This window comes from Chrysemys picta, chromosome 1, assembly GCF_011386835.1.
Source record: "Chrysemys picta bellii isolate R12L10 chromosome 1, ASM1138683v2, whole genome shotgun sequence".
NCBI lineage: Eukaryota > Metazoa > Chordata > Testudines > Emydidae > Chrysemys > Chrysemys picta.
In genome coordinates this window covers 231,157,398-231,179,684 of record NC_088791.1, presented here as the reverse complement: position 1 = coordinate 231,179,684, position 22,287 = coordinate 231,157,398, and the positions used below count along the sequence as shown (strand labels likewise).

Here is a 22,287-nt window from a genome sequence, read left to right as displayed (position 1 = left end):
ATTTAATTACAGTTTAGCTGTTAGTTTTCATTGTACTTTCAGTCTTCAAAGCATTTTACAAACTAACTAGCTTCACAACATGGTCTCCATTTTACAGAAGGGGCAGTGCAGGCAGACATAGGATGAGATTTGCCCAAGGTCACAGAGTAAGTGTCAAAATTGGGATTAGACTTTAACAATCCAATCCTGTGCCCACTGAAGTCAACAGCAACCTCCCATTATCTTCAGTGGGGCCAGGATTTCACCCTAGGAGTTTCTGGTTCAGAGTTTTGTGAAGAGATCACATATCTCTCGGTTTCTAATTAGAATACTTGGCCTTTATTTCATCTTCTCTTTCTTCACTGCTGTCACCTTTTCTTTTGCTGCACTAGTCTGGCTCTGAGTAGGAAACCTGGCAGTGATTCAAAATTATCCATTACTTGGTTTCCAGGCACAGTTGACTGCTAGAGTGCAGATGAATATTAGCTTCTATGCACATGTCTTCATGAAGGTCCAACACAAGCTACTGCATTGTGATCATCAGCTACAGCCCTGGTTCACATACAAGAGATCCTTAGAGAAGTATTTCAGTGAAAAGTAGAGATAAAACACAAAAACTGAGCAATCAAGAGAAGGCGGTTCTTACAGGAACCTACAATACAAATACATGAAAGGATAAAGGATTGAGGTAGAGCACAATAAACATTACATATACATATATATAAAAATATATATTTTAAATGGGGGCATTTTGAAGTGTTTCCTCTGCAGAAGTTAACAGGGAGCATTCACTAAAAAAAAGTTACGTAGAAAGTTCAATTGCCCTCTGAAGTGTTATTGTGCCAAACATGGAGGTTAAATTCAAATACAATGAAAAAGGATCTTAATATTATTTCAAGTGCAAATCTCAACACAGCCTTAGGAGAAGAGTCACTATGGACATATATTTCTCTCACCATTTATGTTGTTTTAGATAATATTTCTGATTACTATGAAATAAATGTTACTTTGTGAATGGTCTTACATCCTTTCTCAATAAATGTTACAAGTACATATAATATTTTAACAGTTATGTAATCAGCTCTTTCCTCTTATATACATGTCCCTGTCCCATCGGGATCCTTGCCCCTCCTCTCTCCCACCTTTGTTCCCCCACTTTCTGAAATCAATAGGAGATACAGGTGCTCATCATGTATTAGGATCAGATCTGAAGTAAAATGCACTAGCGAATTTATTCAGTGGCATTCTAGGTCTATGTTTCAGTGGGGCATTGCCACTTGCTTTAAATCTAAGGGTGCTCATTAGTAAGGGCACTTCTTAAGATGTCCCTCCATGCTGCTGCCTAAGTTCCCTCTAAGCAACCTATTCAGTGCCACGCAGGCTCTCAGGGCCAGCCCTGGACCTGCCATGGCCCGGAGGAGAGGCGCCCCTCCCCAGCCCAATCCAGGACCTGCCATGGCCAGGGGCAGAACCGCCCCTCCCCCGGCCCAGGGGAGAGGCGGCCGTCCCCCGGCCCCAGCCCAGCCCTAGACCTGCTTCGGCCAGGGGGAGAGGCGCCCCTCCCCTGGGCCCAACCCAGCCCTGGCCCGGAGCTACCACGGGAAGAGGCGCCTCTTCCCCCCAGCCGAGGTGCTGCTGCGGGGAGAGAGAGCTGTGGGGAGTCACACATCACCTCCATATTGGGTGCACATAACAAAATTCATTCTGCATATGCATGGGAAAAATTAGAGGGAACATTGGCTGCTGCTTTGGAATGTCATAACAAAACATGCACAGACCGTATTTGCATCACTAACAGGTACTTTTCAAAATGCCCCTAGGCATTCTGCTGCCCTTGCTAGCCCAGGGCAGTCAATCCCTGACGCTACTGTTGTTTTGGAGCCTCTTACTGGAATGTGCTCTGGTACGACAGCCTGGGTCACTGGTGCAGCTGCTGAAAGATGCCATTCTCTTGCATAAACACACAGAATCAGAATGAATATTAAAGTAAAATAAATACATTTGATCATTTGTTTGAATGGGGCTGTTCCCCATACACATGCACAGTGTTGTAGTACTGCTTTATTTTTAGAACCTCCAAACTACACAGAAATGTTTAAAAATACAAATTTGATTTGTATTAGCTCACCAGTGCAGAGAAGATTAAATCAAGGAGCGGTATTTTTGTTTTTTTACCTTTGAAGCTCTGAAGCCATCCATAAGTTCTACAATTTTTGATGGGAATTTAGCTGGGTATTCCATCACTTCACTCTGATTTTCCACAGCCACTGTACAAACAGGCTTGATGCTACCACTGTTTACTGGCGTATGAATGGCTCCTGGGAGGGGCACCCCATTCCTCTCTAATTTGTTAGCACTTTTATGCTGCATGGGATTTGAAGAGTCACTCTCTCCATCACTGAGGTTCTCAAAAGTCTCGACAGAGGGGATAGAGTCATGCTTGACATGCTGTATGGTATGTTTGAGGGGTGGATAATACAACTCCGCTAACTTTTTGCAGAAGTGATTCAGAGGAAAGCCCACCACGTTCAAGAAGTCTCCATGAACATATTCCACTAACATTCCACCAAGGGCCTGGATTCCATAACCACCAGCTTTGTCCCTGCGGGGGGAAAAATACAGACATTTAGTTAAGAGTGAATGTGGGGATGGAGGAAAGGGGTAACCACTTAGTACTGATTGTAAATCCAGGCATATGAACATGTTTTATAAGAATGGAAATGGCAGAACTTTGCCTTGATTGAACTAGTGTGTTAAAGCTAGAGATGGATTAAACTAACTTTTGACGGTCCTGGTTCAACACTGCAGCTTTGGAATCACAACAGTAATGCTTGCTCTTTCATTACATAACACTAGATAATTGAGTTCAAATGAGAAAGCCATCGTTACCCCCAGTCCATATTCAACCCTGGTGTAACTCTGTCAGGGCCGGTGCAAGGATATTTTGCGCCCTAGGCGAAACTTCCACCTTGCGCCCCGCCCCGCACATCGGTTCATTGAGGGGCAAATCCCAACAAGCCTTTATAGACCCCAGGGGCCAGCCTGCCCAGGAGCCAACCATGCCCAGGGGCTGCTCCCCAGACCAGGTTCCCCCCTCCCTGCCCCCTGAACTCCCCTGGAGGGTGCATAACCCTCCCGTGAGCCCTCCCCTCCCCACCCCGGTGGCTCCCGCCCCGAGTCCACTCATTGGCTTTGCTGGGCTTGGGCCACTGCAGCAGCTCGGCAGGGAGAAGCCACCTTCTGGAGGCACCGGAGAGCCCCAGCCATGGAGGAGGCCGCGTGGCACAGGGGGGCAGCAGTCCTGCAAAGCGCCACTAGCGGGGAGCAGCCGCACCCCTGATCCCTCCTGCTCAGGCTGCGGCCAGTGCCCCCCCCCCCCCCCCGGGGGCTCCTGCAGTGGATGCATGCGGGAAGAGGACCCCATGTGTCCCCCGGCTCCTCCCTCGCCGCGCTCAGGCTCTGCGGCTCCCGGGAGTGTGAGCTGCTGCCGTTGCTGCCCCTCCCAGAGCAGACTCAGGGCCCTGCACCCCGGTAGTGGCTCACATGCCCAGGAGCCGCAGACCCCGAGCACAGCGAAGGGGGAGCTGAGGGGCGCACGGGGGCCTCTGCCTGCATGCACCTGCTGCAGCCTGCAGGAGCCCCTGGGGAGGGCGCCAGGCTGCAGCTTGGGCAGGAGGGGCAAGGGGCGTGGCTGCTCCCCGCTAGCAGCGCCGCCGCCTTTGCAGGGCTCCTGCCCCCCTGTGCCACGCTGGCTCCTCCATGGCTGGGGCTCGCTGCCCCCACAAGCCGACGCTCTGGCTCTCCGGTAGGCAGCTCCTCCCTGCCGAGCCAGGGCACTGCTTTTTGGCACCCCCAGGGCCGTCCTTAGGATTTATGGGGCCCTATGCAGTATTATTAAACTGGTGCCCCATGCCCGACGGCAGCCCGAGCTTGCAGCCTGGTGGAGGCGGAGGGACAAAGCAGAAAGAATAACAAGACGCCCGGCCCACCTCACGGTGGCGGAGAGGCACAGTTCCCCGCAGAGATCCCTGTACCCTCTCCCTCACGCAGAATGGACATGCAGAAGGTACCTAATTAAAAGCACTAAATTTGGGAATAAAAAATGTCAGTCACAGGTTTTTTGATATGCCCTGAAATTTGTCAGACATTTATTTGCAAAAACTTTGTAGTAAGGGTGAGTCAGCTGTCTTGCTGAATACAACCTTAAATATTATGGAATACATGATGCAACTCTTCTCTGTTTTACATTTTCTTAATCAGTATTTCTAAGCTGATTTTATATTTTAAATGTACTCCTAAACCTTCATAAAGTAATCATTCCAGATTACTACATATTTAACTCACTGAAACAGACATTATTTTAAATTAATCAGTTACAGAGGTTTAGTGTGTTCATAACAATGTTCATTTCTTTTAGAAAAAGGAACATTAATTTACTGTGTGTGATCTCCATAACAATACACATGTTTATGAAATTTCACCAACTTTAAAAAATATGTTTCCAAAGATTTTAGGCATAACAAAGGATTTTATATCTTACTAAGGTACTGATTTTGCTTAAAACTAGTTCATCAGATAGAGTTTCCCTTTCTTTACTTCTGACTTTGTCCAGCTATCTGGGAGCAAAGGGCTGTTGTCCGTTTAAGGGCTCTCTTCAATGGGGGTAGGGGGAGCGGGGGTGAAGGGAGAAATGGATGAACAGAAAGGACTGGAAGACTTTGGAAGTAAATTTTTTTACTATAGTAATTTAAAATGTGTATTTTAGATAAGGGAGGTCTTTTGAAGGATTTATTTAAAAAACCATATGTCTGAAGATCCAAGCATTTAAGGCTAAAGATGATTGTGCATCTAAAAATCTATGCAAGGATTTTTTTAGAGATGTGATTTTATAATCTTCACCAACTCACTAATGAAATATTTTTAAAGCAAATTTTAAACTAAGATCCTGTAGACGGACATGTCCTGAGTAAATATGACAGTCATGCACAACTGTTTTTGTCAGTACATTCAGAAACTGACAGTATATACCTGGGGGTTGGCAAATGCCTGTTAAGTGGCTTCATTACCCCTTGAATGGCTCTTTAACAGTTTCAGTGTTGTGCTAATAGGTCTGGCAGGCTGGAGGCTTTTTCTCTTTTAACTACTAGATCCCCTTCCCAGGAAGACTCAGCCTGCAGGAAGGGTCAGAACAGGGATAGGAAAACCAGAAGGGTGGACACTAAGACCCAGTGGGCGTCCCCAACCACTTGGCGTTCGCCTAGTGGTTGCACCGGCCCTGAACTCTGTAGAAATCAATGAGATTCTGGTCTAAGACTTTTTAGTAAGCAGACTAACCCTCCAGTAGAGTAATGCCATTCTGACTTTCACTAAGGTGACATGCATGAGCTATGTTGTGGCCACCCACAGCAAGCACATTATTTTGCTAGGAGAAGAACAGGAGTACTTGTGGCACCTTAGAGACTAACAAATTTATTAGAGCATAAGCTTTCGTGGACTACAGCCCACTTCTTCGGATGCATATAGAATGGAACATATATATCCAATATATATCCGAAGAAGTGGGCTGTAGTCCACGAAAGCTTATGCTCTAATAAATTTGTTAGTCTCTAAGGTGCCACAAGTACTCCTGTTCTTCTTTTTGCGGATACAGACTAACAGGGCTGCTACTCTGAAACCTGTTATTTTGCTAGGGAAGATCTGATAAAAAGTCAGCACTGGAAGTCAGGAGAGAACCCCTTTCTAGCATTTTACTTCAGTCCTCTCCCACTGCAAGAGGTGCTGTCAGACTTTCAACTACCAAGGTTTACCCTTGGCATAAATTCACTGATCAACAACATATGCAGCAATGCTCTTAGCCTAGTGCCTCACCATCTGCCTGTACGTAACTGCACACAATGCCACATATTATTACTTATCCACTGTTTCTATTTGTAGAGTGAAAGGTTATATGCACTGACATGAGTTAAAATTCCCTCCCACTGGTTTCCTAATAATTCCTCCAGTGCTAAGCTTCAAGGAATTGGTAAATATTTACACTTTACACACACGTTCACAATGGCTTTTTTAGCTCTAGCAGTGAACTACCTTGTTGACATTTCAGACTAGATGAATTTACTGATATGTGGTGATCACAGACCTTTTTCTAAAGCAGTCTTTTAGGGTTATCAATTATGCAAGAGCAGCAGACTACATCAATTCACCTACATTGGATCTTGCAACTAAGAAGAATAATCTTGAGGACCTTGACTTTTTAACCACTGTTAAACATCCTCTTTAAAAAAAAAATGCAACTCATTAATGTCAGTGTTGTACCAAAACATGCTTCACTGACTCCCCTTGGATGTGATTCCTCCGGAGGTCAAGGGGAGCCATGTGCACATCCAATACGTTCTACAAGCAATGAAAAGGGATGCAGTATTGGACTGGAGCCAAATGGCTATCACAGCTTTGACAGGTACAGAGAGGCAGCAGGTCAACTGTCTTTTCATAGAGACCAGATACAACTTCAGAAACTTGATGGGTTAAACCAGGTTCCAAATGAAGTCTGGGTGCAAGGTTGACTTCAATAAAACTGTGCCTGCTTATGCAAGCTGTAACTTTGGCCTTTATTCTTTGAGAGTCTGGGGCTGAAACCCACAGGCTGTCCATGTGCCTATCTTTGCTATGGATTACAATTAAGCACAGGGTTTGAAAAATCCGCTCTCCTACGCTCCGGTGGTAGGTAGGAAGCTTTTCTTGGCAAGTGTGATGCTAGGACGAGAAAGTGCCATAGGTGCAAACTAAGCTTTCATTTAAGGAGTTAAATATCTAGCCCTGGTGGTTACAATGATAACTTTACAAATATGAACTAAGCAGTGCTGTCCTCCTAGATAGGCAGGTGGAGAGACTGGCAGTTTGCAATGGCTTTTTCTGGCTTTAGCATTGAACTATTTCTTATAAAGTTTGCTCATGATACCAAGCTGGGAGGGGCTGGAAGTGCATTGGAGGACAAGATTACAATTCAAAATGATCTTGACAAACTGGAGAAATGGTCTGAAATAAATAGGATGAAATTCAATAAGGACAAAATGCAAAGTATTACAATTAGGAAGGAACAATCAATCAGTTAAACACATACAAAATGGGAAATGACTGCCTAGGAAGGAGTACTGCGGAAAGGTTCTGGGGGGTATGGTGGATCACAAACTAAATATAAGTCAACATGTACCACTTTTGCAAAAAAAAGCGAACTTCATTCTGGGATGTAGTATCAGAAGTGTTGTAAGCCAGACATGAGAAGAATTCTTCTACTCAGCACTGATAAGGCCTCAGCTGGAGTACTGTATCCAGTTCTGGGCACCACACTTCAGGAAAGATGTGAACAAATTGGAGCAATTCCAGAGGAGAGCAAGAAAAATGATGAAAGGTCTAGAACATATGATCTATGAAGAAAGATTAAAGAAATTGGGTTTGTTTAGTCTGGAGAAGAGAAGACTGGAGGTGAGGGGAAGAGACACATGATAACAGTCTTCAAGTACATAAAAGGTGATTATAAAGAGGAGGGTGATAAATTAATCTCTTTAACCAGTGAGGACAGGACAAGAAGAAATGGGCTTAAATTGCAGCAAGAGAGATTTAGGTTAGACATCAAGAAAAACTTCCTAACTGTAAGGATGATAAGCACTGGAACAAATTACCTAGGCAAGTTGTGGAATCTGTCATTGGAGGTTTTTAAGAGCAGGTTAGACAAACACCTGTCATGGATGGTCTAGATAATACATAGCCCTGCCTCAGTGCAGAGAACTGGACTAAGTGACCTATCCAGGTCCCTTCCAGGCCTACATTTCTATGATTCTTGTGCCTGTGTCACTGCTACTTAGAGCCTTCCCAAGTTGTAGTACTCTTGTTGGTTTAATTGCTGCTATTGAAAGCCCTGGAGGGCAATGAAATTGACAGAAATCATATTCATATTAATTTGCTGCTGCTTGGGAATTAAGAGCAGAAGCAGAGAATGGCACTAGAGCAGTGGTTCCCAAACTTTAACAACCTGTGAACCCCTTTCACTAAAATGTCAAGTCTCGCGAACCCCCTCCTAAAAATGAATATTTCCAGGGATTTTCTCCTTTACCTGAGTATAAATTATAGAAGCAGTGATCTTGGAAATATAAAATTTGTTTTTATGACGATATGTTTATTACACACTATTTATTATTAATTATTATTTACCATTACAGAATTTTTATTACATTATTAAAACGGCAACACTCTTCCAAGATCTCACTTTCGTAGCTTGTATCACTCTGAATAAGGCTGTTATAAGACAAGACTCCTATGTTTCATCATGGAGTATCAGATGTGAAACAGCACGAAGGTATTTAAGAAGCCAACTCAAAGAGATCCTCCTACACAAGCATTCAGGTCTTGAGCAGTCCAGGCAAACAACGCACGTTACAACAAAGCTTAAACTTTTTCTTGATAATAATTTTAAAAAGAATTCTAGCTGCCTATTTGATTTTAAAAACAGCAAAAAATATCCACCTCCCTTTCCATTTCTTATAAGGAGTCTTGAAGTTTAAATCTCCTCAGTGTGATAGATCTGCTTGCTTTGATCAGCTTACCTCCTGGAAGTCCAGGGGCTCCAAGCTGCTGTCCCCGTGCTGCCTGGGGTCCCTAGGGACAGCTCTGTCCTCCATTAGGGTTTTTTTTCCCCCTGAGAACCCCCTGTAACATTTAACGAACCCCCAGGGGTTCATGAACCCCAGTTTGGGAACCATTGCACTAGAACTATTCACTACCACTAGAGAAGAGATTTCAAAATAGAAGCTGGAGCAAGGGTGTAGCAGATAGGACCCCCTATGTAATGTCACAGAAGCCAGAAGGTACAGAATAGCTAAGGCCCAGCCCTTCCCCCCAAAAACCATTCAGACAGCTGGGGGAAGGAGATAGTAAAGACACTCACAGCAGCTAGGAAGCTCCAGGGTGGGAAGAAGAGCAGGGGGGAAACCAAAGAGGGAGAGAACAGCGTTTTATTTTCTCCCCACCAGCAGCCAAAAGATTGGGAGGCTTCCTATTTGTCCACTACTTAGAGAGTGATATGAAAAAGTCCCTGTGCAGAATCCAGGGACAGCTCCAGGAGCCATTTCAGCACCCTTTCCAGAAGTTTGGGAGGGAAGCTGGGCTCATCACCAATATGCTTCCCCAGGACAGTGCTTTCCACGTCATTTTTTTATATCTGCTTCATGCTTGTAGATTTAGACCCTGGCTCAGAGAGGTCTAGTAAATATCAGAAGCACTGATTAAGCCAATCTTTGTATTACAGGGTTGTTGGGGTTTTTTGTCCATCATGTCACCAGCAACTTGATGCAATCGTCAATAATACAGATGTCACTTTGCTTTTTAGTATTCTGTGTAATGACTAAGTTGGCCACAACATCATGAAGCTGGACCCTCATAAGAAAAAGCTTCTTAGTTGGAGCATAAGTAATGTCCGAACAAGTTCTTCAGTAAAGGACTGCTTTAGCCTATATAAATAGACACAGGAAAAGATGGATGAATGAAAGACTTCCTCCTCCCAGGGCACCCGTTGGTTTGCATGTAATTTGTAGGTTGGTATCGTCAATTACTCCCACACCAACCCAGAGTAGATGCTTCCCCTCCTCTCAGGTATACAGTTTTCAGTCTGATCTGTCTCAGACAGGAGCAGAATAGTTTATGTGAACTTTTGACCCCCAGAAGCCCACCTGGATCTCTCGCTGTGAATTAACAAGAGTCTGGTAGCAGAAAGAACAGCTAACATGTGCTGTCCAATTCCTCCCAGCAGCAGTTCTGCTGCAGGTGTGCTTCAGCAATGCTCTCTCACTCTTCCAGAAGCCATAATCACAACACCTGGATTTTTCATTCTAAGCCTTAAATTCTATCTAAAAATCCAATACAGTAACTCCTCATTTAACATTGTAGTTACGTTTCTGAAAAATGCGACTTTAAGCAAAATGATGTTAAGCGAATCCAATTTCCCCATAAGAATTAATGTAAATGAGGGGGTTAGGTTCCAGGGAATTTTTTTTCACCAAGCTTGGTTGAGGTGGAGGAGTCAGAGGGTGGGATATTTCCTTTACTGCTAAATGATGAACTAGCAATTGGCTGAGCCCTTGAGGGTTAACTCTCTCACTTTACAAGGCAGCAGGAAGGGAGGGAGATATGTGCATTCCCCTTTAAGTACACTGCCTTGTTAATTATATCAGCTTGCTGCGACCGCAGCTGCTGCAAGCTCCCTCCGTCCTGAGCCCTGGTGTGTCCCCGCTGGTCTATGGAAGATGGGGTAAGCAGGGTGCAGGAGCAGGGGAGAGGGGGACACCCTGACATTAGCCCCCCTCTTCCTTCCCTCCCCACCACACAGCATGAGTCCCGGGGAGCAGCTCCAAGGCAGAGGGCAGGAGCAGCACATGGCAGTGGGAGGAGGGACACAGCTGAACTGCAGGCAGCTGCTGCACAGTGAACTTAGGGGAGCGGGAGCGGATAGGGCGAGCTGATATGGGGGCTGCCGGTCCACCCTGGTTCCAAGCCCCCACCAGCTAGCTGCAACGGGCTGCTCTTCCTGCAAGCAGTAGACAAAGCAGGCGGCTACCAAAGGATGTTAGAAGGGAGCATTACACAACTTTAAACGAGCATGTTCCCTAATTGATCAGCAATGTAACAACGAAACAATGTTAACCGGGACGACTTTAAGTGAGGAGTTACTGTAGTTTGCCCCTCAAATCTCATCTTTCTCATCAGCACATGCTCAAGGGAGATTAGTTCACTAAATCAGAGTTCCCAAAAGCATACTGGGAATTTCTCTGCTAATCTGTACTCTAAAAATAAAATATTTTTTTTCCCCCCACACAGCCCAAGTGATCACCTTATTTTTTGTAACAAATTGCTCCTGCCCTAGATTTAATTATTCCTGTTTGGGTCAAATTTACATTGGTTCCTCTTATCCTACTAAATGTGATTATATTATTAATTAAAAGCAAGGCCAATGTAACATGAGGGTTGAGGTTTTAAACATAAGACCGGAAATTAAGCGTTATGGAGCCAAATCTTCAGATCCAGCTGAGCTACGCTTATTGCAGCACCCTAGAGGACTGGGACAAATATAGCTCAAAATCACCTTTGCATTCTCCCAATCTCAGAGTCAGCTGGAGGCCAGCTCAGCTCCTAACACAAGCTCTGAGACTGCACTAACTTACTTAGGCTAAAAGTAACAACCCCAGAGGGCACTCTGGAGACTTACCCTTTTACCTTCAACACAGCTCCTATGCTAGCAGAGGGCTGGAATAGATTGTGTAGACCTAGTTGTATAGAGCTGGTTCTACACAGTTTCCTGGGCATGGTATTGCAGAGGTAGCTGAAGGGGGGTGGAGCAGGGACCAATGAGCTGGTCCATAGCTGGGTGTAGATTATATGTAATATAATGGATTACAAAATCATGCAGTACTGGGCGATGTGACAGATCTGGCAATTCTTTTATAGATACATAATGTGTAAGCGCCATAGCTTCTTTAGATTTCTCACTTCCCAAGCCTTGGACTGATTAGTGCTAGTTAAATTTTATACAAATCCACCCGTCTCCATGAACACTCATGACATTCTAAGAATGCTGGCTAATTAGTGGAGGGTGTGGGGGGTAGGGGAAGTGGAGGGAGAAGAAGAGGGAACATGGCAAACCTAATACAACTGAATTTTAATAAAGCATTTAAGTGTCTCCAGAAATCTTCCTGAAAACCTTATTCAAGTAGGCTTGGATAAAAGGGAGGACACACAAGGCCTGATACTGGTTGATGGACTGTAAAGACTAAGGATCTGTGCTAGGTTCAATTTTATTGAACATCTTGTCTCTCGAGGGAATGTTAATGGCATTCACAGATTAAAATGAAATTACAAATGTCAGCTGAATAAAACAAAATGGCCTAGTTGATTTAGAAATATGAAGGGTTATTCTCCAAATCAAGAAGGTTCATCTCTTATTTCCCTCCCACTTTTGACATTCTACAAGATGCCTCGTTGTGCGATATTCCATGTATCCAAAGATGGCTGGAAAAAGCTTTCTCCACAGCACAGCAATGCTGCTCTTTTCAGAGCTGTCAATAAGCCTATTACATTATTTAGAAGGTTCTCAGCACCAGAAAGACTTTTCAACCCCACACCACCAGAGGGTTCAGCCCATACTGACTTGGAGATGAAAGACTCCATTAGTCTCAAACTCTGATCCACTGCATGATTTTTAATGAGAACACCAAGAAAGCACTACCTGAATGGTATGACTTTCCCCAGAAGAATAAAAAACAAACAGATCACACTTTTGAGACAAAAAACTACCTCTAGTTAAAGTGCAATTGTTTAGGATTTTACTCAATCCATGTCAAAGTTAATTAATTACAATTTTGGTCGATGAACACAATAGTGTTGATGCAAGGTGTTTGACTTAGTACTGCGTGACATTTTGATTAAATATTTAGAATAATATAAAATGAACATGGAGCACATTAAAACAGATTAAAAGCTGGCTAACTGACAGATGTCAAAATGTAACTGTAAATGGGGAATCGTTATCAAGTAGGTGTGTTTGTAGTAGGGTTCCACAGAAATCAGTTCTTGGCCCTACACTCTAACATTTATATCAATGTCCTAGAAGAAAACATAAAACCATCACTCAAAGTTTGAAGATGACACAAAAATTGGGGGAGTGGTAAATAACAAAGAGGACAGTTCACCGATACAGAGTGATCTGGATTGTTTGGTAAGCTGAGCACAAGCAAATAATATTCATTTTAAATATGGTTAAATGTAAATGTATACATCTAGGAACAAAGAATGCAGGCCATGCTAACAGGGTGGGGGACTCTATCCTGGGAAGCCATGACACTGGAAAAGATTTGGAGATTGTGGTGAATAATCAGCTGCCAAAAGGACTAATACAATCCTGAGATAGATGAACGGGAATCTCGAGTAGGGGTTATACTATTTGGCATTGGTGTAACCATTACTGGAATACTGTTTTCAGATTTGGTGTCCCCAATTCAAGAAGGATGTTGATAATTTAGAGAGGGTTCAGAGAAGAGGCATGAGAATTATTAAAGGAGTGGAAAACATGCCTTATAGTGATAGACTCAAGGAGCTCAATTTATTCAGCTTAACAAAGAGAAGGTTAAGAGGTGACTTGATTACAGTCTTTAAGTACCTAGATGGGGAATAAATATTTGATAATAGACTCTTCAGTCCAACACAAAACAGTAAAACATGAACCATGGTTTGTAAGTTGAAGCTAAACAAATTCAGACTGGAAATAAGATGCATGTTTTAATAGTAAGGGTAATCAACCATTGGAATGACTTACTAAGGGTTGTGGGTAGATTCTCCATCACTGGCAATTTTAAAATCAAGATTGGGTGTTTTTCTAGAAGATCTGCTCTAGGAATTATTTTGGGGAAGTTCTATGGCCTATATTACACAGGAGGTCAGACTGGATAATCACAGTGGTCCACTCTGGCCTTGGAATCTATGAATCATGACGAGTACAAATCCATACAACAGAAAAACTTTCATCTTTCTCTGTAGCAATATAAACCTTCTATTGTATTTTTTTTTAAATTAGGTTTACAGTCTAGTGGGGTTTTTTATGCCCTACCCCTCCCCAGTAGCATTGGCTAGAGTCAAACTAATATGGGAATACAGTTTGTCAATTTCCCCATGTAATTTGCACACCATAACCCTTACCTACAGTAACCCTGTTAATTCCAGGCCTGCCTTCCACTGAAGGCAGTGCAGCCACTTCTGTATTGATTCTGTATGTGTTTGCATAGTTTTCCATAGAGATGAGAAGCTCTAACATTACAGTCCCTTCAGCAGCCCCTGCCCCATTATTTGTTTGGTAGAAGCTGTAGCTGTTAAAGACTCATCTCATAGATAAATCTAAGCAAAGACTCCTTCCAGCTCTCTGTATATCTTGATTAAGCTGTTAGTTCAACATGGACATTTATTAGTGCTGATTAATACACAACAAATGCAAGACAAAGTGTTTTCTCTGCTTTGTAAGAGTTCTGCTGTAGGTAGTGCACTCATAACTGGAACATGCAATGATAACTGGTTCTATATCCTCACTACTGTGAGCTGCTGCATGTCCTAAACACCAACTGACTTCAGTAGGAGTTGAAAGTGCCTCACAGAATGCAGGACAGAGTTCAATGTAAGTGTAAGGATAAGCTAAGGCTCTTCCAACTTTCCATACTATATTCATATAGGGCCTAATTCTTTTCTCACTAACCATCTGTTTCATTGCTCACTGAAGTCAGTAGATGGGTTCCAATTATCTTCATTGGGATCAGGCAATAATTAAACCAAAATTGGGCCTAAAACAGAATACTTCACAATTCCATTGTGTCATCCATTGCCTGAGATTTCAGATTAAGGGGCTATTGAAAAAAAAAAGACTACTTGCAGTTTTTAAAAGGTTGGGTTCAGAGTTTCCACCCTGGGAATTCAAATCCTAGTCAATGTTGTGAATCCAACATTAACTTCCTTTTTGTTTCACACAGCACATCAACGACTGCATATACACATGGCCAATTTCCCCCAAAGACATGGCATACTGCTTCCTTCGTATTTGAGGTCAACAATGTCTTAAGGCCTATACTCAAGTAAGATGTGCTGCCTTCAGCAAAAAGAAGAACAGGAGGACTTGTGGCACCTTAGAGACTAACAAATTTATTAGAGCATAAGCTTTCGTGGACTACAGCCCACTTCTTCGGATGCAGGCTACTTACATTGGTTCTCCACTGTGAATATATTCCCATAAAAGCTCCTCAGATAGTTCAGCAAATTTAACTTTTGTCTCTTCATAGAAATCAGTGACTTCAGTCTCCAGATGATTATCTACAACAAAAAAATCCAATTGTAAACAAAAAATTGTAACATGAAAGTAATGAGACTAAAGGATAAAATAAATCTGGATAAATGGTTTACCTTTTGAATACTCTGCAACTGACATTGTTCACCCAAGAAAACTTATACAGACAGACTTTTCATTCTATTTTAGGATTTAAAAGAGATTGCCTGTATTTAAAAGCAATGCTTTTAAGGTTAGTGGTCTCAAAAATCTGACCTACTTCCTTGCCTCCTTCATTCATGGACTTTGTCAGTGAAAGGTCCAGATTCCTGTATAGATATGCTACTCCTGGGGGGATTCTGCGTCACTGTGTTTGTGCAGAATTCATGGACCCCACAGATTTCTTTGCTTCCCTGCAGAAAAAGGACTTCTGACGGGGAAGCAAAGGGAAGCCGCAAGAGAGGTCATGCGCCCTATCCCCAGCAATGCAGGCAGGTTGGTTTGGGCACCCAGAGCAACTGGTAGACACATACATCACCATGTGGAGGGGGCTGGGCACTCGTGCGTGAGAGAGAGACACTCTATCCCTCTCGCTCGCTATTGCAGCATGCTCGGCATGGAGGGGCAGGGCTTTGGGGTGTTTCTGAAGAGGAAGACATGGGGCAGGCTCTGTTCCCTCAGGCAGAGCAGAATGCAGCAGCCTGTCTGCTTAGTGAATTGTTCCTATTGTTCTTAGGGCATTCCCCCAGGAGCATAAAACAGGTGTAAAAATTTTAAGGCTCCTTTACATTGCCAGAGCCGTATTGTAAAGGACAGTGTGGTGCTTTAGTGATTAGAACTGGTCTAAATGTTTGGACTGAAAAAGTTTCCTATCAAAATGTGCTCCATGAACTGTTTGCTACTGACCTTTTTGGAGATGGTCAGTAGCCAGTAAAAATTGTGAGTTTGAGTCTCCAGTCCTCACTTCCCCTTCAGTTGCCTATGATATAAAATTATTCTACTTAACTGCCAGGGGGCAAATTTGTCACATACACATGGGAGAAAGAAGAAGGACAAAATGCAGGGTAAGCTATAGGTAGTCAGGAAGTTCCTTCAAGAGGAAATGTAGCCAAACTCCAAACCTAGAGACAATGGACCTTTCTGTGCCTGCGTCCTGTAGATAGCTAACCACTTAGTTTGCAAAATAAGCAAGGAGGAGGGAACAAATAGATGAACAATAAGGGGTCATAAGAGGGGCAGATACATGTAGCTTGCTAATTATGTATGGTAATGATGGCAAATTTTGGCCAATCATAGAGCGATAGATTATCATAAGCAACTGCATATAATGCTTTGGAGTAAGTGTTTTCTTTGTTCTTGCTGACTTATGAGCTCGAACCCAATTGCAATTGAAATAAACGGATCGCCCCTCCCGGGGCTCCTTGCTTGATTAGCTGTGTCCGTCTCTCCTTATTCCTCAGCTGGAATGGACAGAAATTTCTATGACACCTATGATGTAACACTGAACATATGGCTGCATATATTTGTTGACTAATAACTAGAACTAAAGGGTCAATACTAGCTACATTACTATTAGACAAAGGGGTTTGGTGATTTCCTCCAATGCTCCTCATTCCCATTCTCCATCCATTGTATTGTAGTTTAAATAAATTACCAAAATAATTGAAACCAGCTTGATTATATTGTGTTATTTTGACAAAATATGCAGAATTTTAAAATATTGTGCGCAGAATTTTTTATTTTTTGGTGCAGAATTCCCCCAGGAGTAAGCAAGAAAAGGGCTTACTCCCTAGTTCAGTGGAATATCTATTCAAGAAAGCCAAAGTGAGTAAAACCCCACATTGTCTAATTCTGCAGACTCACAGCATGTAACTATCTACCCAAGTGGAGAGGGAGAGAGAGAGAGAGAGAGAGAGAGATCATAGTAGGACAAAATTTGGATCGGAGGAGCTTATTCCCCCTTTATGGAATGCTCCCAGAATTAATTCTGTCATTGCATGACTACTGGTTGATTGCCTGCACTGGCAAGAAGTCTGCCTAGCTCAAAATCAGATTCAGTGGACATGCAATCAAAAACAGAGTAAAATAAATGCAGTAGTCACCCCGCTAACATTCTGAATGCCATTATACCTCGCAATGTGGTATAATGTGCAGCATAAAACTGCAGCAGTGCATATAAGCACATACAATAGCTGCAAGCAGCAGTCTCTGTCATCCAGCAATCCCTTTTATCCTATCATTTCCTCTGCAGCAGTGAAGAGTAGTGCAGAGTTGCAATACCCCCGTTAAGTCGACACAAGCACTTTTGGTTTTTGTAGCTGGAAGCTGGTTGTGAGCAACCTGCAATGCAGAGTTGTGCAGAACTAGGTGCAGATTTTGCTGCATGGAAAAATGCCTTTGAGTGCTGGAATTAGAGCCCATCTGGGTTGCTCCAAGGGATCTGAAGCATACTGCCCTACATACATATACTGGTAACAAACTAGGCCCTAATTAATGATAGAGCATTAAGTTTCCATCCTTCTTCCCTACCAAACCAAGAGCAATATTCTCCTCTTATCTGCACTGCAGATCACTAGTTAATATTCTGACAGCAGTGGAAGTTTCTTGGCAGAATATGCCAGAGAACTGCAGTATGGATCAGAGATAAGAGTTTTACCCAAATACTACAGTGTGAGTGATGGAAAACATTAACATTTCTCATAAAGCAACTTACTGATTTCATAGATGGTTACAAACAGTGAGTAAAAACAATTATGCATAAGTTATTAAACATACATTGACAATGTCCTTTCAAGATGATAGTATAGTCATTCAGTAACACGATGCTTGGTAACAGGCATTTTAATGATCGGCTAACTGAAAAATGGTGTGCTCCAGAAGCTTCTCTCTTAATTGCAATATTCTGGGGAATATTTTTATTCATCAAACTCTGCTTTGGCTTAAGTGCATATACTCAAACAAAATGGAATCTGCTGTCATACTGTCAATAGTACTAGATCGCTCATCTTTACTTGCTTGTAAAAGTCAAAAGAAGAGTATATATATATATATATATATATATATATATATATATATATATATATATATATATATATATTTTAATTACTGTTTATCTGAACCCTTTGAAAACCGCTTGACAACTTTTTTACAGTAGTTTCTTCCACCACTGCATATTTTTTATATGGGCACTGGGCTGCCGATACAACTGGTTTAGTTTTTAAAGGTAAAAGCATTTATTCTGAAAAAAGCTTTTCAGGGAGTTGTATGGCATCTGCAAACAGAGAGAGAGAGGAGCAAGAGGTTTGGACAAATTTCAGAAAACTGATCCTTCTGGGAGTTTCCTGAGTGAAATCCTGACTTGACTGAACTCAATGGGAGCTTTGCCATCAAGTTCAAGGGTGCCGGGATTTTACCCCATGTCTGGAATGATGGTAATACTATAATATTTAATATAATATTTCTTATTGGTATTATACTGCCTAGAAGCCCTAGTCATGAACCAGGATGCTATTGTGCTAGGTGCTGTACAGACACAAAACAAAGACAGTTCCTGCAACCTTACAATCTAAGTATAAGATACGAGACAACAGATGGATAGAGAAAGACCAATGGGAGAGTAGAAGGAAACAGTGAGACCATATTAGTCCAGCATAATTTGATAGAAAAATCTTACTGATCAGAAATCCACTCATTTTAATGAATTATTTATTAAACAAAATATGGTCCAGGTCAATCTCAAACCCAGGACTGCACAGTTAAAAGGTAATGTACAAACCATTATTTCACCTACCACCCAACAGGATTTTTTAGAACTGCTGCTAATAATGAAAAGTAATTTTCTAGAAATCCAGTCTCTTTACAACCTAGATATTAAGAAACTAAGTAGGAGCCATACATGTGATAATCTTCACCGTACTTGAACAACATAGCCCCTTCATTCTCACCAGAATAAAGCCCAGCAAGAAAATGACTATGGATCAGATTCTGCCACCTTTCTCATGTTCACTCTGGACCTGATCCAACGTCTGCTGAAGTGAGCAGGGAGATACTCCCACTGATTTCAGTGGGTACTGGATCAGGCTCTTTCAGTAGCCCTACTGATTTCAATAAAGTGCCTATTCTATTCTTAATAGGCTCTTATACCACTCTTAACACCGTAATATCTGAGCGCCCTTCAGTAATGCATTATGTGATCCAACTAACATCTGTCACACATGGGTCATTCTCTCATCAACCTTAATGTGCAGCATAGTGTTTTGTTTGTAGGACTGTTTGCTCGTTTTATTTAATTACAGGTAATCCACTCCTCAGTATGGGAAAGGGTGGCAGAATCAAATGTTGTATGAAAGGGTTCCATCTTCACAATTAGAGTAGAATTAGATAACATATGTCTATAAGAACATACAACTTTACCACATAGGTATCTGTACACTTCTCTGCAATTACCTTTACTGCTGCAGTGAACAATGGCTACTCCCGTAAAGACACTGTGCTCCTTCCCACTCAACCTATGAGGGAAAAATGAAGAGTCACTATGTAAGTTTTATAAAGTCGCTTTCTTCTTCATTAATGCATTATTGCATTACTATTTCACAGGTTTACAGAGTGTTCCACAAATAAGCCAATGGACACCACAGAAAAATACCAGCTCTGGTTCGTATCCTTACACACAGGACATAGGGTTTTGATTTTTCTTTCACAAAGGTGAAGAGCTAAAACACAAAATGGTGCAGAAGGATTGGTACAGTAATTGGAATCTTTCAATGCTTAGTGTCCCCAAAACATTTAACACCTGCTGGCTGTTCAGTGGCCTAAAATATGTTTATTTATATTGAGGTAAAATTAGGATTTTTGTTTTGTTTTATTATTTTACTATACCAGAGGAGAAGTGTCAATCTCATGAGCAAAACAGGATCATCACCATCATAAATGGCATCGTGATAGGCAGCTTCAGCAAAAAGATAATCCATGAAGGGCTAGGTTATACAACCTTTCCTCGCGCTGAATGGGAATACTAGTACCTTGCTACACCAGTATTCCCATTCATTTCAACTGGGCTATTGATGGAACAAAGTACCACTCAAACTCAACTGAGAGTGGCAGAATCAGGCTCCAAAGGAGCAAAGAGAATGAACTGTCCTTGCACCTGCCTAGGGATGATGCTTTCACAGAATGGCTCAGAAATATCGGCAGGAAAGTGCAGGAAGCTTGAATTGATATTGTTTATTTTGTCATGAAAAGGACTTTACTTTTCTGAGTAGTTAACTACCCTCTTTGCATGGAACATTGAACATACTAAAAAAAAAAAAGAGCAAAAACTGTACAGTTCATAGATGTGTAAGCAGAACCAATGTAAACTGAGGCAAGGCAGCTTAACTTCTTAGAAAGTCTGATTACAAAATAGTATCCTAACACTGAATTGTGATACCCTTACTCATATCAGATAGTACCTCCGACCCTAGGTAGTCCCATTGAAGTAAACTACTGGTAGAGCATGAAACTACTCAATATAAATTGTCCATTCTGGCCCCTTGAAAGTTTATGTAGCTGATTATGATAATTAGCACACAGATAGGAGACACGAGTTTACACTGCTAGCACTGGATGCAAAATGACCCCAACAGGGATTATCCTGAAGAAAAAAAAAAAAAGATTTCAAATATATTGCACATCCATGCTTGTTTTAGAAGTTTTGGGAGGACTTTTTTTTTTTTTTTTTTTTTTTTTGAGTAATGTAACTCAAGACAGTTTATATTAATTCTGATCCACAAACATCTTTGTAAGTTTAGTGGAAAAGTGACTATTTTCTGGAAGTCACCAAACATGGTATAATTTCAAGCAAAATTATGTACTGAATCAGAAGACCCTTTCCAGTCAGACTCCTTCATGAGTTTGGTGGGATATGTTTGGTCTCCTGATAATATCACATTCTGCCCTTACTCATTCACTCTGAACAACCATTACTTTTTATGCCTCCACCAAATGGAGAAACCTAATTCATCAGCCCAAAATCTAAATTAGAGCCACAAAGCAAAGAGTCCAGAAAGCCATAGGCCATGTGTTCCGTCCAGTGAATTTTTCCTAAATTAGTTTGTCTCTTTCATCAGCTCATATTCAATAAGTCATATGTCACTGGCAGTTTGCCACACAAAAGAATGATCAGCAGACTTTTCACATATTCTTTAACAAAGACACCATTTTATTCTAAAAATGGTAGAATGGCAGCCTTGAGAAAATGTGACCGTGTAACCTCCTACTTACTGGTACCACCTGAATAACCCAGAGTTGCACTCCTCCCACACATAACTACTGTAGGCAAGTATTTCTTAGTTTATGAATTATTACTATGTACTTCTAATCTTGATATTTGTCTTACACCAAAAACTTACATCTCACAAAACTGGCACAAACACATTCACTTTGATGACATTTTTTTACTGTTACTTAAATGTTTATTGCCATGATCTCAGAACTGCAAACCTTTAAGGGGAAAAAAGGTAGGTAACTGAGTTGCCCCTGGAAGGCAAACATGGTTTCTTCAGATTGAGATACAATCTGATTTCACCTTCAGGCCTGAGGACAGGATAACAGCCTAACAGCATTAGAGCTTTAAGAGATGGAGTGACAATCAATTCAAGTGTTCTAGCCTGGTAACAGGCTACAGTATTGTGTAATTGGTGCTTATTAAAAGTGATGAGTTGCAGAAAGAAATAATTGCATTAATGAAATAGCTCACATATGGTAAGCAACAGAATGAGTCTGAAACATTGGGAAGAGGGCATCATTAAGCTCAAGTGATTGAACTACATTCAAAGGAGAGAAATAGAAGCCTGAGGCCTTAGCTACACTCACAGATTCACAGCACTGCCACGGCACCGCTGTGAAGCGCGAGTGTAGTCGCGCCGCCAGCGCTGCGAGAGCTCTCTCACAGCGCTGCAAGTACTCCACCTCTCCGAGGGGAATAGCTTGCAGCGCTGCGAGCGAGCGTGCAGCGCTGCAGGCGCTGATTACACTGGCGCTTTACAGCGCTGCACTCGCTGCGCTCGGGGGTGGGGGTTCACACCCCTGAGCGCAGCAAGTGCAGCGCTGTGAATTGCCAGTGTAGCCAAGGCCTGAGATGACTTAAGGACCCCAATATATGACAGGAGAATAAGACAGGACAGTAAAAAAAGGCAAACATTTTGCTCTTGATTACACCAATGTAAATTCAGTGAACTTCTATTAAAAAAAAATGCTACTGTCAAGGAGAGCACAATGTGGCTCCAAATAAAGGAATTCCTGATTAGTTTTCTTCTAGTACACACATCATGCAAATCACACCTGAGGAGAGGCAAAGGACCAATACCAAATGCTTGTACTGTTAAAGAACTTTATTATTAAGGAAATCAATAATAAAACAATTGCAATGCAAATGCTAAATAACTTATCCTAATGATACTAATGCAACATTGTTATTGAGGCTCTGG

General features: G+C 42.1%; 1 protein-coding gene across 7 annotated transcripts in view; it reads right to left on the bottom strand.

Annotated features, from left to right (window-relative positions):
- ASMTL (acetylserotonin O-methyltransferase like) overlaps window positions 1–22,287 on the bottom strand; it is a 56,150-nt gene that overhangs the window by 25,419 nt on the left and 8,444 nt on the right. For all 7 annotated transcript variants that reach the window (XM_008167396.4, XM_042845648.2, XM_042845649.2 and 4 more), the window contains 3 exons: window positions 19,268–19,329; window positions 14,760–14,868; window positions 2,155–2,581 (listed from right to left, as the gene is read on the bottom strand). In XM_008167396.4, coding sequence (XP_008165618.1) covers window positions 2,155–2,581; window positions 14,760–14,868; window positions 19,268–19,329 — 598 coding nt within the window. The remainder of the gene's footprint in view (window positions 1–2,154; window positions 2,582–14,759; window positions 14,869–19,267; window positions 19,330–22,287) is intronic.